The following is an 18,691-nucleotide window of genomic DNA, read 5'->3' as shown; positions in this document are numbered from 1 at the left end:
TCGAATGAAGGGTAGAGCCACGGGTCGTAACACATCTGAAATTTCCACTGTTGAAAGTGCCGTCAATACGAACAAGAGGTGACCGAGACGTGTAACCAATGGCACCCAATACCATCACGCATGGTGATACGCCAGTATGGCGATGACGAATACACGCTTCCGATGTGCGTTCACCGTGATGTCTGACAAACACGTGTGCGACCATCATGACGCTGTAAACAGAACCTGGATTGATCCGAAAAAATGACGTTTTGCCATTCGTGCACCCAGGTTCGTCGTTGAGTACACCATCGCATGCGCTCCTGTCTGTGATGCAGCGACAAGGGTAACTGCAGCCATGGTCTCCGAGCTGATAGTCCGTGCTGCTGCAAACGTCGTCGAACTGTTCGTGCAGATGGTTTTTGTCTTGAAAACGTCCCCTTCTGTTGACTCAGGAATCGAGACGTGGCTGCACGATCCGTTACAGCCATGGGGATAAGATGCCTGTCATCTCGACTGCTAGTGATACGAGGCCGTTGGGATCCAGCACGGCGTTCTGTATTACCCTCCTGAACTCACCGATTCCATGTTCTGCTAACAGTTATTGGATCTCGACCAAAGCGAGCAGCAATGTCGCGATACGATAAACCGCAATCGCGATAGGCTTCAATCCGACGTTTATCAAAGTCGGAAGCGTGATGGTGAGCATTTCTCCTCCTTACACGCGGCACCACAACATCGTTTTACCAGGCAACGCCGATCAACTGCTCTTTGTGTATGAGAAATCAGTTGGAAACTTTCCTCATGTCAGCACGTTGAAGGTGTCACCACCGGTGCCAACCTTGTGTGAATGCTCTGAAAAGCTAATCATTTGCATATCACAGCATCTTCTTCCTGTCGGTTAAATTTCGCGTCTATAGCACGTCATCTTCGTGGTGTAGCAATTTTAATGGTCAGTAGTGTAAATGCCATCTGCGGAGGCCCATGTACAGCAACGGTCGCTGAACCTTGGTTGAGGAGACACTGCCGGTAGCCTCTTGTTTCTTCTGGACGATCTACTCGACCGTACACGTCTTCGCAGCCGTCGTTCACTCCTGTCACCTACGATCCGAGATTCTCCACTGCTGCTTCGATGCCTGTTTTGGGTACCGCTATTTTGCCTTGCGCGGTATAATTTAACGACAGCGGCACAGTTACACAAAAAAAATGTGAAATGACAGCTGTTGGCCACTTTCCCCTGTTATGCCATTTTAAGCGGAATGAAGCGTACTTACGTCCCGTATTTTTCAGCTGACGCTTGAAGACGGTTAACAGCCGATATTGACAATACTGGATAATAAATCATAGCTGCAGCAGAAGGCGGAAGATATGCTCAGTTTACCAGTAAGAAAAGAATATCACAGTCTGCCTATGACAGGCTTTTTGAGGAACAGTGTTGGAGGTGCCCGCGTTTGCAGACTTCGTTACGGACTGCGGTGCTGTCATACCGACAGACTGCGATAAGGTCGTCCAAAATACTCGCGGCACGCAATGAATATTGACAACGCCCGCCTGTCAGTAGCAGGCAGTTCCCAGACGTGACTTGGTCGCCGGTTTAGAGAATCTGGCACTGCGAAATCCTCGTTACAAAGAATTTCAACAGCTAACTTACACAAAACACCCCTCTAAAATTCATATTTCTCAAAGAATATTACCTGTTCGACTGTCTTCAGAACAACTCTGTTTCCACGAGAAATTTATGATGAACAATCAAGGTCACTTGACTGCTGAAATACCGATTTTGTGACAGAGAAGAGCCACAAACTATCTGCGGAAGATTTCTACACGAGCATAGAGTTACAGTTTGGCTCTGAGCACTACGGTACTCAACTGCTGAGGTCATAAGTCCCCTAGAACTTAGAACTACTTAAACCTAACTAACCTAAGAACATCACACACATCCATGCCCGAGGCAGGATTCGAACCTGCGACTGTAGTGCCTAGAACCGCTCGACCACTCCGGCCAGCGTGTTACAGTTTAGTATGAGATAATATCGCATCGTGTGTTTGGCCCTTTCTTTTTGAAAATGTTCGGGAGATGACCGCCACTGTGAATGGTGAGCGTTACCGTGACATTATCACACTTTGATAAGTTAATTATTGGCTGTGGAAAAAAATGAACTGTGGTTTGTGCGATACGGTGCAACCTTACATACCACTAGAAAGACTATGGCACTTTTTCAAGAGATGTTTCCTGCCTGGGTCATGCGTCGTAATAGAAAGATTGGTTGGCCGCTGAGATCACCGGATCTGTTGGCACCTGATGTTTTTCTTTGGAGTTTTCTCAAGGAAGTTTTTTGCAAAAATAATCCAAGGGAATCTGCTGCCCTCAGAGACAACGTTAGCGTGGTTAAATCTGTAAACTTTCGGAAGAGACCTTGCACAAGGTCATGGTGCACGTTATGCTAGGAATCCGTTGCTGTTAAAAACGTGTATGGTGGGCATATCCCTTACGTTGTTCTTCGCAAATAAACTCGTTACTATGGATTGTAAATACCTATGAACATTTAAGCTGTTGCGCCGTTATCAAACAAATTATTGGTTGTTTCAATGGGTACACTACTTTCGGGACCCACTGCAACGACCGTTTAAAATCAACACTTCTCGGCGCTACGTGCCATGTGGAACTTTCAGCCGGTCAACGCAGTGCTGCTTCGTTCTCGGCAATATTAGGCATGACTGCACGACAATACTGGAGAACCATGTGGTAAACACGTCTGTGTCTATGTCGTTAATGACAGTTCATTAAAACGGAGCCGTTGCGCCTCTTTCATGTAGCTGCTCATTTATTTAAGTAACGGGGATTTAAACCCGTGCACTCCACATGGAGGCGGCACTCGCAGATTGCGCGGACATTTTATTCACCGCTAGTTCCTTCGAGAAAAAATTGTCTTCACACGTCTTTTTATAAGCATAATAATTTGTTCCTTGTTTGGGGGTAAGTTTCTTGCTCCTCGGAAAGCTGTGAGACTTCTCGCTGCTCAAGCCAACATTTAAGATCTTGTGCGTACTAGTGAACTTTGTTACGGGTCTTTTTTTTTTTTTTTAGAAACGCTTCAAGAATCTATTCAAACAATGTAAAAATGTCCAGAAACAAATCTCGAATGTATAGGGGGAGCTTTTGGTACATGTTTCTTGTTTTCCATGAAGTAATGCTTCGTAACAGTCACCAGTGAGGACGTACTCATTACTTAGTAGTCAGTACGCAGTACTGTTCCCAGCTCTGCCCATCAGCCAACGATACCAAATTTGTCGGTTGTATAACGCACTGATTACGTTCGTCTCTTTTCTTATGGAATTATAAAAACTGATAAATTAAGCTATAAGGGATTATTCAGTACATGTTACATAAACCAAAAGCAATACGTAGCTTAAAATCACGGCAACCATAACAACTGTTTCGAAACTACGAAGATCATAAAAAATTTGGTTTTGTTTTCGATAGGCACGACGGTTTATGCACTCTCTACTTGGACGTGAAATGACGTATCGAAACAAATTTGTTTGTAACCAAGTTCTGAAACAATGTTTGCAAACAAAGTTGCTTGGTTTGTAATGCGCACAAGAGGCTGACGTCCCAAAAACATAAAAACGGGGTAAGGTCGTAAGAGAGGGCTGGTGTACGTGTTCTGTCTATTGCTCCCCAGCCGTGCAATTCGTGAGTAGTAACTGTGTTCAACAGGTTTCAGTTGGTCCCTAGCTTTCGTTCCATGCTCGTTTATAGGTCTATAAAAAGGAAGTGCACGTCAAAAGCTCTGTGTATTTATATACGCTTACCAGCTACACATCCACAGGTCGGAATGAGGCAGTGGCAAAGAGTTTACAGTGGGATCGCTACTGGAAAGGGATTGGGAGTGAGCGGCATCGAGTCTCAGTTTTTACCGCAATTTGCGCATAACCTTCCAGTGACGTGTACTTCTGCATTAAGAAATCAAGTTTCGTGGATTGCTGTAAACAACAGCGACAGAAGAGTTCCCTCTGGCAGCTCCTGCGGTTCATAACACAAAGAGGACCTAACTCGGATAGTGTGTGATATGCACATCTAAAATAAAGAAGTACAAATTAATGATATATTTATAGAATTGATTGATGAGACTTTGAATTCAGGACAGCTGAGGATAAAAATCGAATGGACAGGAAAAAGAATTAGACAAATCAGTAGAAATGGACTTGAGTGCTTTTGGTAAACTAAATGGCTGTTGCAGAACTAAACTTTCGAAGTGTCTGAAAAAGTGAAGTTTGCAGTTGGTTATTAACCGTTTTCTCTTACGATAGTGAGGCATGATCCCTAGAACCATTCAGAAACCAAGCTTTGCTAGGCGAGAAATCAAGAAAGACATGGTGGCAACTACTTAAAGCGTCAGAAACACGAACAAGTAGATGAGAGGGCAAACTGGAGAGGGATACGTAATTATCACTGTTATGAAAATTAAATAAAGGTAGATAGGACATAAAGCGAGGGGAATGGATGATAGATGGACCAAGAAATTTCTTTTTAATTCATAAAAAAAATTAGAGATGATGATACAAAACTAAGTAGGCGGATGACTTTAGAAAACGTGGTTGAACAGTATGAGAACTGTGATGCAGTAGTGGATGTCTAGAGGGTAATACTAACACTGCTGAATACTGCAGTTTCTCCCGTAGGGTGCTCCGTTTTAAACAGAATTATTGTTACCTTAATATGATGTGCACATTTATAACAGTCATTTGACCTTTCTTTCTACTTTTATAAACGTATTTATAACTGACATGGCTATTTTGTTTATTGTCACTGTATCCAGATGAAGTGACAGGTACTTGTAACGTTCGTTAAGCTGTGGGTCTTCATGACACTGCTACTGTATGCATAGTTTATTATAGTCGTTTCAAAAAAGTTAAGTAACTGACACGTTCATCTCATTGTAGGTCTGTATCTGAATTGTTTATGTAGTAGAAGATGCCGAGGTACTGAAACACTGTGTCGAGGGACTGAACAGCTGGTGACCCTCGTGGGACATGGTGACCCGAGTTCTATCGAGTTCCAGGAAACGGTTGGGATTCACGAAGAAATCAGACGAAAAAAAAACAAAAAAACACGAATACTTGTAGCCCCATCGGTGTACTCACAGACGATTTCTTCCGAGGCGCGCACAGAACCTGGAGTCAGTTGTATCTAAACTTTTACGGTTCAGCTGAGGATTGGCGGAGGCATTCGTACGAGTACCACCTTGACTGCGCACGTTAGTAAGGAACTACGTATCTGTTGCGGCGTACTAGGGCGCGAACAGTTTTTGGACCTTCAACTGTAGTTTGTCATACTATGAAAATCAAAAGGTATGTCATACCACCTGCTATAGGTAATAGGGAGGCAGGTTATTAAATGTGAGAAATGTTTAAAAAATCACGGAAAGAGTTCAGAAGATTGGCGAATGCACTGAAATATATTGCGACTGACCTGTCTATACGAGTGTTCTTCGGAGGACACAGCGACAATCTCACAGCCGATTAATGCGAGTTTCTACAGTTCAAGACGAATAGCGAACATACATCTGACAGCGGAATCGGTTGAACGCTATGCAAACATTTTCTCTAGTACACAGTTTTCGCTCAAATGCGTATAGGCAGCCGAGCTTTCGTACGTGACACAAAACCTTCTGTCGAGTACTTCGCAATATACGAATACATTGTTTTTGTCATCACCCTCCTCAGAAAACAGTGTGAAGCATGAAACTAACTCTAGGATCAAAAACAACTTCTGCAAAGGCTTCAGTAGGTTAACATTGCTACTGAAAGAATTCAGATACAAGGGAACACACGAACTTAACAATATGCCGAAGCACATTAAATGTTATTTATATAACATGGAGAACTTTCCGTTGAGCAAGTCCATTTACTACATTGAGGATTATCTTTACACAAACCCTTTCATTATTTTATAATTAAAATTAGCACTGTAATACAGCATGGCAGAGAGCATTCTCCTCCGCATCCATGAAGTATGTCTGATGTAATGTGAAATATGAAATGAACTGACTGTTTATGTATTGTCACGCTAAGCTTACGTGATAATATAGCAACCGTGATGCACTTTCAGATAACTTTTAAACCGTCCTTGTCCTACATTAACTTCCTTCCTCTCTCTGACAACTTTGTTAATCGTGTATCAAACCGTTATTGCACGCCTTTCCTTCCTTCACATTTGACTGGAACCTCCGGCATCAGTTCCCGAGGTGCTTCGATCACATACAGAGGGAGCCGGGTGGGAGAGATATTCTGCTGTTGCTGAATCAGCGCGCCGGTGAGGACACAATGTTCTGGGCGAAGCGCTGGATAACATCCGAAATTGCAGTCCCATTCGGAGGCTTTCATTATTGAACAGAATTGGCAGTAGTAGTAGAGCGTATACTCCAACGTACACTACATAGTCACTTGTGGGGTATCATAAATGAGGATGAGAGCAACGATATCGTGTGATCTAATATTGGTAACTTGAGGCCGCGAGGAATTAAGTACTACTGGTTGATTAAATTTTATTGCTCTCACTGCACGTTTTGATAGAGACGTACGACCGTTATATTTTACAGCGCTTTGCGTGTTAGCATTGTAGCAGGCCTCGCCTCCAGGGTGACGTTACGAGGTGCATAAGTGCATTGGTCAGAACTGAAACAAGACTATAGGGACACACATTAACAAGAACAAAATTTTCATGTGTTTAAAATGCAGTTAGCCGTGCGGGATAGCCGCGCGTCTTAGGGTTTTGTCACGGTTCGTGCGGCTCCGCCGTCGGAGGTTCGACTCCTCCCTCGGGCATGGATGGGTATGTTGTCCTTAGCTTAAGTTAAAGTTACATTAAGTAGCGTGTAAGCTTAGGTACCGATGACCTCAACAGTTTGGTCCCATAACACCTTACCCCAAATTTCCAAAAAAAGGTTGCAGTCAAAGTCTCTGAAATGAATGTTTTATCGCTATGCTGTATGTTAACATTCGAGTATGTACAGACATTTTATAAACATCCGATACGTGTCTCAGAGCCACCGATAATAAATCTAACAGCTGATACACATAAGTTCACGGATACCTTTAAGATTTGCTTAATTTTCCCCACCTCCTTATAACAGATATTTTATTTACTCATTTTCTTTAACAGCTGTATAAACCCCGAACGCCCTTCACTACGACACAATGTGACACGGAATGTATGAGAATGTCCAGGTTGTAACACAGAACTCATTTTCGTTTTAATACTCCAATTTCATTTCCACATGGCACAGTGTGTGTAAATGTGCAGCAGCCTTTTCTTTGGGCATCATGAGTATATGGCCGAGTCAAATAGTTTCGCTTGGAAAGGCGTTAATGTTTTGTAAAGGTGTACTTGAAAATGAAATTTGATGTGGCGAAACCGGTCGTGCTATAAAAAACAGTAAATAAGGCAGATCTTTCATGGAATGTAAATTCTCTGTGTTAAAAAATGTACATTTCCATTTAGATCAAAGTATCCAGTTTAATTAAATTCCAACAAATCCCAATATTGCGGATAGAAGGTTATTCATAATATTTGAAAGTCCATCGCAATTACAGCGAAAGCTCCCGAAGCAAAGCGGAAAAACTGCAGTCAGACAGGAAGTAGCTAGGGGAATCCGTGTTGGTGGAGGTTCGTTGCAGAATAGTGCAACTCATTCTCGGATTTATGACTGCTATTGCGCATCTTGACTGCGCATGCGAAAGGCTAGATCCACATGCATCAAGGGTGAATGCACGTTTAGCAACAGTAGTGTGCTTCGCATAGGCGTAAAAATAGAACGGAGAAAAGTCTCTTGTCACATCATGTAAAAATTGACTATAGAGGCTTCAAAACTGATGTATGATATCAATTTTTTGAGGGGGTGCATTCCCGTTCTGGAGAGTTCGATTTTTATATGAGCCTCTTTCGTGTTGATCAAAAGTCACGTTAAATATGTCATCGATTAGTATCGGAAATGCCAGTTTTGTTGCTACAAGACATAATTCATTCTATAAACACGTAAAAATCTATGTGGGATTGTTGCGATATGTGTCTGCACCAAATGGGAGATCCATCCCACAGTCCACTGACAGAGAGCGACTTGATATCTGCGATAAGATCGACTCTCGAACCCACTGGGTACAGGAGACGAAAAATTAATAGTTTGCGATAATGCGGATCGAACCGCTGAAACAGCTTTTTAATCTCGAAAAAACCAATACGTTCCAAGTAGTCGGTTGCAAACAGTTCTGTTACAAAGCTTGTTATCGGAGAGTACGTGTACCGTCAGTATTTAGCAAAACTGGACTTTGGAAAATGACAAAACGGAAGCTAGTCGCCAGTGAACTTACGTCTCAAAATTGCACGGAAGAATTGTCTGCTCCCCGAACTGCAAACTTTCCGATTACCTCCTGTCTCGATTGTTTCATGTCTGCACATGTGGTCTGAGTAATTAACCATCGCAGTATCGTTTCCAAGCGATTTTACGTCTTTGTTAAGATCAGATAACGATGGATACATTTCATTATTGTTACATCAGTGTCATAGCAAATTACAGGTGTCTTCTGTTAAATGTTAAGTGTTGATTTGACCACTGCAGAAATATGAGAACTAAAAAACTTTGATAAATGCAGAGAACATTACAAGAGCATGGATGTCGTCGTTACTACCGTAAGGCAACGGTGTTTGTGAGAAGATTGTAAAAGGTCGATGATCATAGTGATCAATATGTACTCGATTTAAATTTATTTGGAATATTAAAGTCGTCCCTTATTATTATGCTATGAACAACTGAGATAGCTCAAGTGCCAAAAAATGACTCCATGCTGGTACCGTAATTCTTATTCTATCATTAATGTGAACTGATTTTACATTTCGTACAATGTAATAGTATCATTTTGTAACGGTTGTGACGGGAATTGCCTACCGTTTAATCTGACTTATATAATACTGTAAATTGAAGGCTTGGCGAGACATTGTACAATGAGAGGCTGAAGCAGGGTTCACTGGTGAGAAAGTAGCTACAGGCCATGACTGGTGAAGAAACTTTTGTTATACGTAACGCTACTGTAGCTCTGCAATATGAATGTTATTGAATAAGTCAAAGAAAATCGGCAGACATGATCTCTGTAGTGCTGAGTGTTTTGGTTCGTCCTCCAGACTTCATATGCTTAGAATTTCGTTCGTTGCAAGTTTCTGTAGATTGATCTACTACTTGAGACTGTGTCCAGGATGAAAGGGTCAGTAGCATAGTATTAAGGAATTTAACTTCTTCAGGCTTGTTTCTAGTGAAACGATGAGGGTTTAGGGGATTTCTTTTTGATGACATTGGTACGTGCACTGCAGTGCTACTTTCAGCTCACAACAAGAACACTGGCATCATGCTGCGTGCCATTTTTGAACACTTTCTGTGAGAAAATAGAGTAGACTATCGCCGTTTGTGTTATAGCGGTTATTTTCCCTCTTAATACGCTTTGCAGCAGTATTATACTTCATTTCTGCTTTTAGGAACGTAGAATTTGCGATAGTACTTTGAGAATGCAATTACATTACATGTTTGGGGAATAATATGCACTGTTTTAAACTCGTGGAACTGGAGAGCAAAGAATGTCTGACGTTTTCCTGTTAGTTAAGGAGAGATTAGAGCAGTAATTGTAACTTGAAATAGTAAAGAGTTTCACAACAGATATTTGCCAGTCTTTGGCTTTGTAATTTTGGTCGACCCTCAAGGTTTGAAAACTAGTAAAATAGTAAGGGTTCACGCAATACTGAACATTAGTGCAAAAATGTGCTGCAGTGATGTGGTATCAGGACTTACCGTTCGGAGAAATGATACATCATCTTGCTCGGAGCCTCCTTCGCTGTCAGCCATCCTGAACTACACGCACAGTAGTGCGACACACGAGGGAAACTGGCAATAACAAAAACTCGGAGTAGTAGGGGGATATCTACGGCCAGTCAGTCCGGAGAAGCAACAGTTGTGTATCGGGGGTCGGTCGCAGCTGCGACCGGTGCGCCGCGTCGCGTCGCACCTACGGCATTCGTGGTGAGGGGCGCGCGGGCGGCTCGTGCGTTCGTTGCGGGGGCGTGGAGGAGGAAGTGCGGCCCAGTCGCCGGGCGAGCTCAGCCTGGCCGGGCCTGCTACGTTTTTATGTTCTTATGGAGTGTCCCGCGCGGCGGCTCGCTCGCGACTGATCCCTCGCCAACGCCGCGGCGCCAGCCAGCTGCCGTTCGGCAGCTTCCGCGGCAGCTCGGCCACCTCCGTGGCTTCTCGGCTGTTCTCGGCGCCTCCGTGTTCTTCTCCGTGAGCGCTCGGCCTGTGTCGTAGCGCCGCGGGCGAACCCCACGGCGCCACGTGATGGCCGCGGTCCGGGTCGCAGCTGCGCGGGTGGGTCAAGCGATGGCAGAAGCGAAGCGCGTCCTTCAAAGCTTCCACACGCTGTCCGTCTCAGAGTTATACTCGTACCAAAGACTAATTCTAGCAGAGGTGTGGTAATAGTCCTAACTGAGCATAGCCCATACCTCACGCATCTACCTTGAATATCAGTCTGGATGTTGTTGTCGTTGTTGTGGTTTTCAGTCTTGAGACTGGTTTGAAGCAGCTCTTCATGCTAATCTATCCTGTGTAAGCTCCTTCATCTCCCAGTACCTACTGCAACCTACATCCTTGTAAATCTGCTTAGTGTATTCATCTATTGGTCTCTCTCTACGATTTTTACCCTCCACGCTGCCCTCCAATGCTAAATTTAGGATCCCTTGATACCTCAGGACATGTCCTACCAACCGATCCCTTCTTCTAGTCAAGTTGTGCCACAGACTTCTCTTCTCCCCAATCCTGTTCAATATGACTTCCCGACGCTTAAATCTATACTCGATGTTAACAAATTTCTCTTCTTCAGAAACGCTTTCCATGCCATTGCCAGTCTACATTTTATATCCTCTCCACTTCGAGCATCATCAGTTATTTTGATCCCCAAATAGCAAAACTCCTTTACTACTTTAAGTGTCTCATTTCCTAATCTAATTCGCAGTGTCCGGAGCAAGTATGGTGGGTCTGACACACCGGTGTCAATGTGTTCTTTTTTCCATTTCCGGGAGTGTAGATAAGGAACAGCAAATGGCCTATAAACTACCTCGAGGAACGCCAGGAATCCCTTCTGTTTTACTCGATGACTTTCCGTCAATTACTACGAACTGTGTCCTCTCTGACAGGAAATCACAAATCCAGTCACATAACTGAGACGATATTCCATAAACACTGAATTTCACTATGAGCTGCTCGTGTGGTACAGTGTCAAAAGCCTTCCGGAAATCCAGAAATACGGAAACGATCTGAAATCCCTTGTCAATAGCACACAATACTTCATGTCAACAAAGAGCTAGTTGTGTTTCACAGGAACGATGGTTTCTAAACCCATGTTGACTGGGTGTCAATAGACCGTTTTCTTCGAGGTAATTCATAATGTTCGAACACATTATATGTTGCAAAATCCTGCTGCATATCGACGTTAATGATATGGGCCTGTAATTTAGTGGATACTCCTACTACCTTTCTTGAATATTGGTGTGACTTGTGCAACTTTCCAGTCTTTGGGTACGGATCTTTAGCCGAGCGAACGGTTGTATAAGATTGTTAAGTATGGAGCTAATGCATCAGCACACTCCGAAAGGAACCTAATTGCTACTACATTGGCTGCGTCCGTCATGGTTGAGTCTGAACTTTTGATCACTATGCTCGCTCCATCTGTCAGCAAACATTACGTTTCTGAGTCTTGTTTTGAAACCACTGGAAGCTAAGAACGTAGTAGGAGCCAGAACAGAGCCTTGTAGCACTCCGTACGATGTGTTCCCCGCTGTAAGTTTAGTTCCATTTCTCTGGCGTAGTCTGTCAATATGGTCAAGGAACTAATATTGTATCCATGCAAGAGGGTTGCCATTAATGTACTAACATTTTGGTTTGTCGAGAAAACTTTTGTGGTCTGAACAGACAAAGGCAGAATGTACCAAAAGAAAATCTTTCCTGTTTGGCGGTGAGCTACTCAGACAAACGCCACAGGCGACCGAAGTATTTATCCAAATCCTCCATTAGGATAGTAGCCGCCGACACAGTGGCGGTGCAAGATCATGATAGGCACTGTAGCTTTGACAGAACATGCCTTCTCTTCTACCTAGGACGTTCTCCACTAATACAGTGAGTGTTTCTCTCGCCACTGGTCAATGTATTTTTCCATGTCGGCAATCACAGGTGATAACTGCATACAATATTTCAAGAGCCTTTCATTTCCTGTTTAGCACTCCCCCCCCCCCCCCCCCCCCCCACACACACACACACATCTAAGTTTTGGATGGGACAGTGGGCTACACTGTCGCAGAAATAAATTAAAATATTTCCAGTTCTCCATTTCCGACCAACTAGTTCTGTTATGCGGCGACTGCCGGAACTGGAAATACCGTTCCAAATATTCTCAGCTGGGATCATCTCTATCTCACACGTAGAGTGCTGGGATGTTTGTAGCTTACGGGTAATCAACACCGAGGTTATCAGTGCTGCGATGTTTGCCTGAAACAAAAAAAGAGCTGCAACGGCCAGTCACATTCTCACGTGAAGTTATTGAGAGACGAAGATAAGAAAAAAACTAAATATTTGGTTAATGTTCTATAATAACTGCTACTCTTATGAATGGTAGAATAACAAGTAATAAAGAATTTGAAACTTCCTGGCAGATTAAAACTGTATGACGGCCGGCAAAGGTCCCGAGTTTGAGTCTCGATCCGGCACACAGTTTTAATCTGCCAGGAAGTTTCATATCAGCGCACACTCCGCTACAGAGTGAAAATCTCATTCTGGAATAAAGAATTTGTTCTGACGAAATCGTACGCAAAGTGTTTGCTGTATAAACTGTTTATACTTTAGATCTTGTAACGACAACGAAACTGGTATTTTCAATCTCTGTTTGATCAGATATAGTGATAGGTGTTTTTACGAGGCATGAGGCATTTTAAATTGAATAGATTGAGACTTGACAAGACCTACGTGTGCAGAGTGGTCGTGCACCGAGGATACGTTTACTGAACGAAGTGGCTAAGGCAGTGGTGTGGCACTGGACTCGTAAGCGTGAGGCGGCGGTTCAAATCTACATCAGGCCATTTTCTTAAATCGATTACGGCGCATGCCGGGATGCTTCTTTCGTAAGACCAACGATTTCTTTCCTTAGCCGAGTTCCTGCCCCATCTCTAATGACCTCATGGTCGATCGAACGTCAAAATAAATAAAATAATATCTTCGTGTCACTAGGGCCTCCCGTCGGGTAGACTGTTCGCCTGGTGCAAGTGTTTCGATATGACGCCACTTTGGCGATGGGATGAAATGAAATGATGATGATTTGGACATCACAACACCCAGTCCCTGAGCGAAGAAAATCTCCGACCCAGCTGGGGAATCGAACCCGGGCCCTTAGGATTGACATTCTTTCGCGCTGACCACTCACTTACCGGGGGCGGACAACGTTAAACTGAAGTCTTCCTTTTCTTTTGTTTCATTTCTTTTCGTAGAGGCTAGACATTTCGGCCATCGAAAGAAGAAGAGAATCGGAGCAGGATGTGGTAGCAAAGGACAGGCTTGCCGAGATCGAATTAAACTGAATAAATTGTGTTGTTACGGGGAAGGCGTTGTGCAGCATCTGATGCGAAGATTTTTGTTTTCCTACATATTAAATTTTAGACACAAGCTTCACGATGGTTTTGCGGGACACTTTCAGGTTGCTCAGTTGAGACGTTACGAAATGTTGTCTTGCCCAGTGGTCGGTTCTTCATCATTTCGTATGAGTCAGAGAGCTGCAGTGCTCAGAATATTGCGGACAATAACGAGTAACAAGTTTACCTGGTCTATGCGAGGTTGGCAATGATCGTGTTGAAAGTATTGCACAGCTGTAGGAGTGTGGGATGTTTATTCTGGTGCGTGGTGCAGATTTCCTATCATCCACGAGAAGGTAATTAGGAAGAGCAGTCATAAAATTTTAATTATGGCCTTTAAAAATAAAGTTTCGCAGTTAATTTTTTGTTTTTCTGCAGGTGCATGTCTGTAGTCCTGACAATTTAGAGATCCGTGCGCCACAGTCCCGTAGAGCGCCGCTAGAAGAGCGAAAGAAAAATAGAGCTGAAGGGGAGAACCATACGAGTGATTGATTGTCTGCATTCCAGGTGCATCTACAATGTTGAAGTCTGTTCTGATTTGGCAGTGCAACATCACGTGTCACAGTGGTCAGGTGGCTCAAACGCTTCCATCGGGGTCAGACAATCTGAATGGCGAGTAGTGATCTCTCTGTGGAAAATCCGGTAACTGCAGGATAAGTGGAGGCCCTGATGCTCTAAGACGGCTCTGTCACAACCGAGGTGGTAGTGGAACAAGAAAAAAACCGGTCAGAGGTCAGTTTCCAATAGCTTGCACGACATTTTGAACTCGGGAACTTGGTTCCGTGATATCTCATACTCATTAAAAAAGCCCACCAAACCGAGGTAACAGTCGAAGTGTCGCTGCTGTGTCATGCCTGTCCCGAAGAGCTCTTTAGCCGCCTAATCACCAGGGGGGACCGATGTGTGTATTGCCGTGATCCCGAGACGAAGGGGAGCAGAGCAAGCAGTGGGAACGTCTGGATTCAACACCACCGATAAAGGTGGAGACCTAACCATTATCGAGCAAAGTGATTCTGAGTATTTTTTTGGGGACAGCCATGGTGTGGAGCTAACATATTACGCTCGTAATGTACAAACCATCTGAGGGGCATACCAACGAAATTTTCGGTGCAGGTCACGGGAATCTATAAAGAGAACGCATTGCAGGAAGTTGTCTGAAGAGGTTTTTCTGGGCTATGATACCATCCCAGCTCATTCTTCACAGGATACAGCCACACAAGTGGTGCTTCTTTGGGTTGTCCGATGTTCCGTCCCCCGACTCGGCACGCGGTGACCATTTCCTCTTTCCTCTGATAAAGAAACCATTGATTGGTTGGTGTTTTCAGAACGACGACGACGATGACGACAACGACGTGATTTTGGAGGTGGGATGTTTCCTAAAAAGCCGAAGCGCAGACTTGTTCAGTGAAGTTCGCCGCAAAGTCGTCCATCTTCGGGAGAAATTTGTTATATTAAAGACAATATTTATTAATTTTATGTTTTTACTTTATTCTTCACAGTAACAGCCTGTTAACCGAGAAGCTAAAAAATGCGACACATTTCACATTTTCGTCTATGATAATCAATGTATATATTAATTATTTATTCCTGGTACTTAATTTTTAAAAAAATCATTCAGCGGTCTTCTAGCTCAGTTGCCTTTTCTTCATCTGCAGTATATGTTGTTCAGCCGGGATGGCAGCATGCTGACGTGTGGTTGACTGTTTCGTCAAAGTCTTGATACTGCGGCTGCAGTATCGTCCAAGATGCGCCGCGTTGACACGCTTCACAACGCTGTTTTGAGAACCGACATCCTTAATAGCTGACGGCCATTACGAGGCCAATTCCGCGCAGAATTCACAGTCCCACAGTGCGTGTTCTGGATAATGCATCAGTCCACTCCAAACGTTAACGAATCTGTCTTTTGGAATACTTCTTGTGTATGCTGTTCTGCTGCCAAAAATTATATATATATATATATATATATATATATATATATATATATATATATATATATATATATTGACCATTCGCAATTTTTCACAACACCACTTTTATTGAAGTAATTTCACAAGGTTGATGACTGAACATACAAACGAAAGATAACAATAACACAAAAAAGTCTTGTAATTGAGGCAAACAAAAGTTCACTTCTTATTTTCCACAAAGGTTCGTGATGACACACTGACACACTAGTAAAAAGTCCAATTCCGAGTCGAAGGCATAGTCTTCGACAGTTGCAGTACACGAGGTCGGCATCCGGCGTGAACTGAACTTCGGGCCTGGTTCACTCCCTGAATAGCTGTCTCCAGCCAATCAGATTTCGGCGTAGTGATACTTCCTGCAGGCCGTGGATGGAGCTCCCCTGCAGGAAGTGGTGCTCGGAACGTCTCCATTACCTTGCTTGTAAATAGTCGGTGTTTTACCGTGGTATGGTGCCTTTGGGTACGCCTTTGGGCATAGACAACCTCATTCTCTGTGGTGTTATATGGGATGCTGTCCCTCAGGGGCTGCCTTGTCTCATATGTATACTTACACAAAAAAATCGTATTTGCTATTTTTCACACAGGATATGTTTTTGTTTTGTCACACTTGCACATACTAGTTTTACTATCGATATGTGTCAGAGATACTGTTTGTTTTTAAAGATTTTATCATTGATGAAAATCTATTTATATCGTACATAAAATTTAGGATTATATTTTGCTCTGAATTATCTGTCACCAATAAAAATTTTTTCGAAGTTCTCGACGATTTTTTATTTCTCAGTTCTGTTTGTTCATTGAGGATGTTATTTGCAGGTTTCTATTGCCTCCAAAATGCTCATTTAGCTTCGTTTTTCGGCTCGATGAAAAATATGACTCAGAGAAGAGCGTAAACTTCTTAGATATAAAAATATCTATTGATTACGGTATCAATAAATTTGAAACATTTAGAAAATTAATCACAAGTGACTATAAAATACATAACTTGTTATGATATCCATTAGCACGTGAAACATAATATTTTCACATTGTGATACATCGTGTGATTAGAGTTTCGTGTAGTATAGAAAAATTGAAGACAGAAGTAGACACAGCTAAAAGTGTAGCCAAAATAACGGCTACAATCCTTATATAGTCGGTAAAGTATAGAGAAAGAAAATTAGGGCCAAATGTACAAACGAAAATAAGGCAATAACATCAGCAAAAATCGAAAGAAAGAAGAAATAAAAATTCCCCAAAATTAAGTAACACATTTTGTGCCACTAATATTAAAATTAGCTTCAGCACAGAAAATAAAGTAGGACTGAAGATAATACAGAAAACAGACAAACCTCGTAAATACAACCAATGAGACATATACAAAATTTGAAGCATTAATTGTGACAAGATCTACAGCGGACAAACAGATCGAAAATTTACAATCAGATACAAAGAGCATATAAACAAAAGTGAAAACAACCTCTCCATATTCAGTCTGCACATTAGAGAAAATCATTATTTACGGTAGGTATACTCACTCATCTTTCTGTTCTTTATACAGCCGAAAAAGGAAGCTGCATGAGTATTTTGGAAGAAACGGAAATCTACACACGCCTGACAAACATCCTAAATAAACAAACACAAATCAGAAATTAAAAAAATATTGAGTACATCGATACAGTTTTTATTACTGACAGTCAAGTCCACAGAAAGACAGTCCTAAATTTTACGTACGACAAAATTGATTTTTATCAAAGATAAAATAGTTAAAAACGAGTCTTATCTGTGACAAGTAGATGTATAATATAACGAACATGTACAAATGTAACATAGAAAAGTACAGTCTTTTTGAAAAATAGCGTTTACGAATTTATAGCGAAAGTAAAAAACTACTTTAGAAATAAATAGTACATATACATATATACTCCTGGAAATGGAAAAAAGAACACATTGATACCGGTGTGTCAGACCCACCATACTTGCTCCGGACACTGCGAGAGGGCTGCACAAGCTATGATCACACGCACGGCACAGCGGACACACCAGGAACCGCGGTGTTGGCCGTCGAATGGCGCTAGCTGCGCAGCATTTGTGCACCGCCACCGTCAGTGTCAGCCAGTTTGCCGTGGCATACGGAGCTCCATCGCAGTCTTTAACACTGGTAGCATGCCGCGAAAGCATGGACTTGAACCGTATGTGCAGCTGACGGACTTTGAGCGAGGGCGTATAGTGGGCATGCGGGAGGCCGGGTGGACGTACCGCCGAATTGCTCAACACGTGGGGCGTGAGGTCTCCACAGTACATCGATGTTGTCGCCAGTGGTCGGCGGAAGGTGCACGTGCCCGTCGACCTGGGACCGGACCGCAGCGACACACGGATGCACGCCAAGACCGTAGGATCCTACGCAATGCCGTAGGGGACCGCACCGCCACTTCCCAGCAAATTAGGGACACTGTTGCTCCTGGGGTATCGGCGAGGACCATTCGCAACCGTCTCCATGAAGCTGGGATACGGTCCCGCACACCGTTAGGCCGTCTTCCGCTCACGCCCCAACATCGTGCAGCCCGCCTCCAGTGGTGTCGCGACAGGCGTGAATGGAGGGACGGATGGAGACGTGTCGTCTTCAGCGATGAGAGTCGCTTCTGCCTTGGTGCCAATGATGGTCGTATGCGTGTTTGGCGCCGTGCAGGTGAGCGCCACAATCAGGACTGCATACGACCGAGGCACACAGGGCCAACACCCGGCATCATGGTGTGGGGAGCGATCTCCTACACTGGCCGTACACCTCTGGTGATCGTCGAGGGGACACTGAATAGTGCACGGTACATCCAAACCGTCATCGAACCCATCGTTCTACCATTCCTAGACCGGCAAGGGAACTTGCTGTTCCAACAGGACAATGCACGTCCGCATGTATCCCGTGCCACCCAACGTGCTCTAGAAGGTGTAAGTCAACTACCCTGGCCAGCAAGATCTCCGGATCTGTCCCCCATTGAGCATGTTTGGGACTGGATGAAGCGTCGTCTCACGCGGTCTTAACGTCCAGCACGAACGC

The 18,691-nt window shown here is 43.5% G+C and overlaps 1 protein-coding gene across 9 annotated transcripts in view; it reads right to left on the bottom strand.

The window, feature by feature from the left end:
- Window positions 1–10,193, bottom strand: part of LOC126335019 (ryanodine receptor) — a 691,249-nt gene extending 681,056 nt beyond the window's left edge. For 7 of the 9 annotated variants that reach the window (XM_049997850.1, XM_049997855.1, XM_049997849.1 and 4 more), the window contains exon 1: window positions 9,819–10,178. In XM_049997850.1, the coding sequence (XP_049853807.1) occupies window positions 9,819–9,872 (54 nt within the window). In that variant the 5' untranslated portion in view covers window positions 9,873–10,178. Of the gene's footprint in view, window positions 1–9,818 lie in introns of all 9 variants that reach the window. The other 2 variants (XM_049997852.1, XM_049997851.1) reach the window with 1 other exon arrangement.
- Window positions 10,194–18,691: the final 8,498 nt, after the last annotated feature.

The sequence above is a fragment of the Schistocerca gregaria genome, chromosome 2 (genome assembly GCF_023897955.1).
Source record: "Schistocerca gregaria isolate iqSchGreg1 chromosome 2, iqSchGreg1.2, whole genome shotgun sequence".
Classification (NCBI taxonomy): domain Eukaryota; kingdom Metazoa; phylum Arthropoda; class Insecta; order Orthoptera; family Acrididae; genus Schistocerca; species Schistocerca gregaria.
The sequence above is the reverse complement of the archived record's forward strand: the minus strand, read 5'-3'. Positions and strand labels throughout refer to the sequence as shown.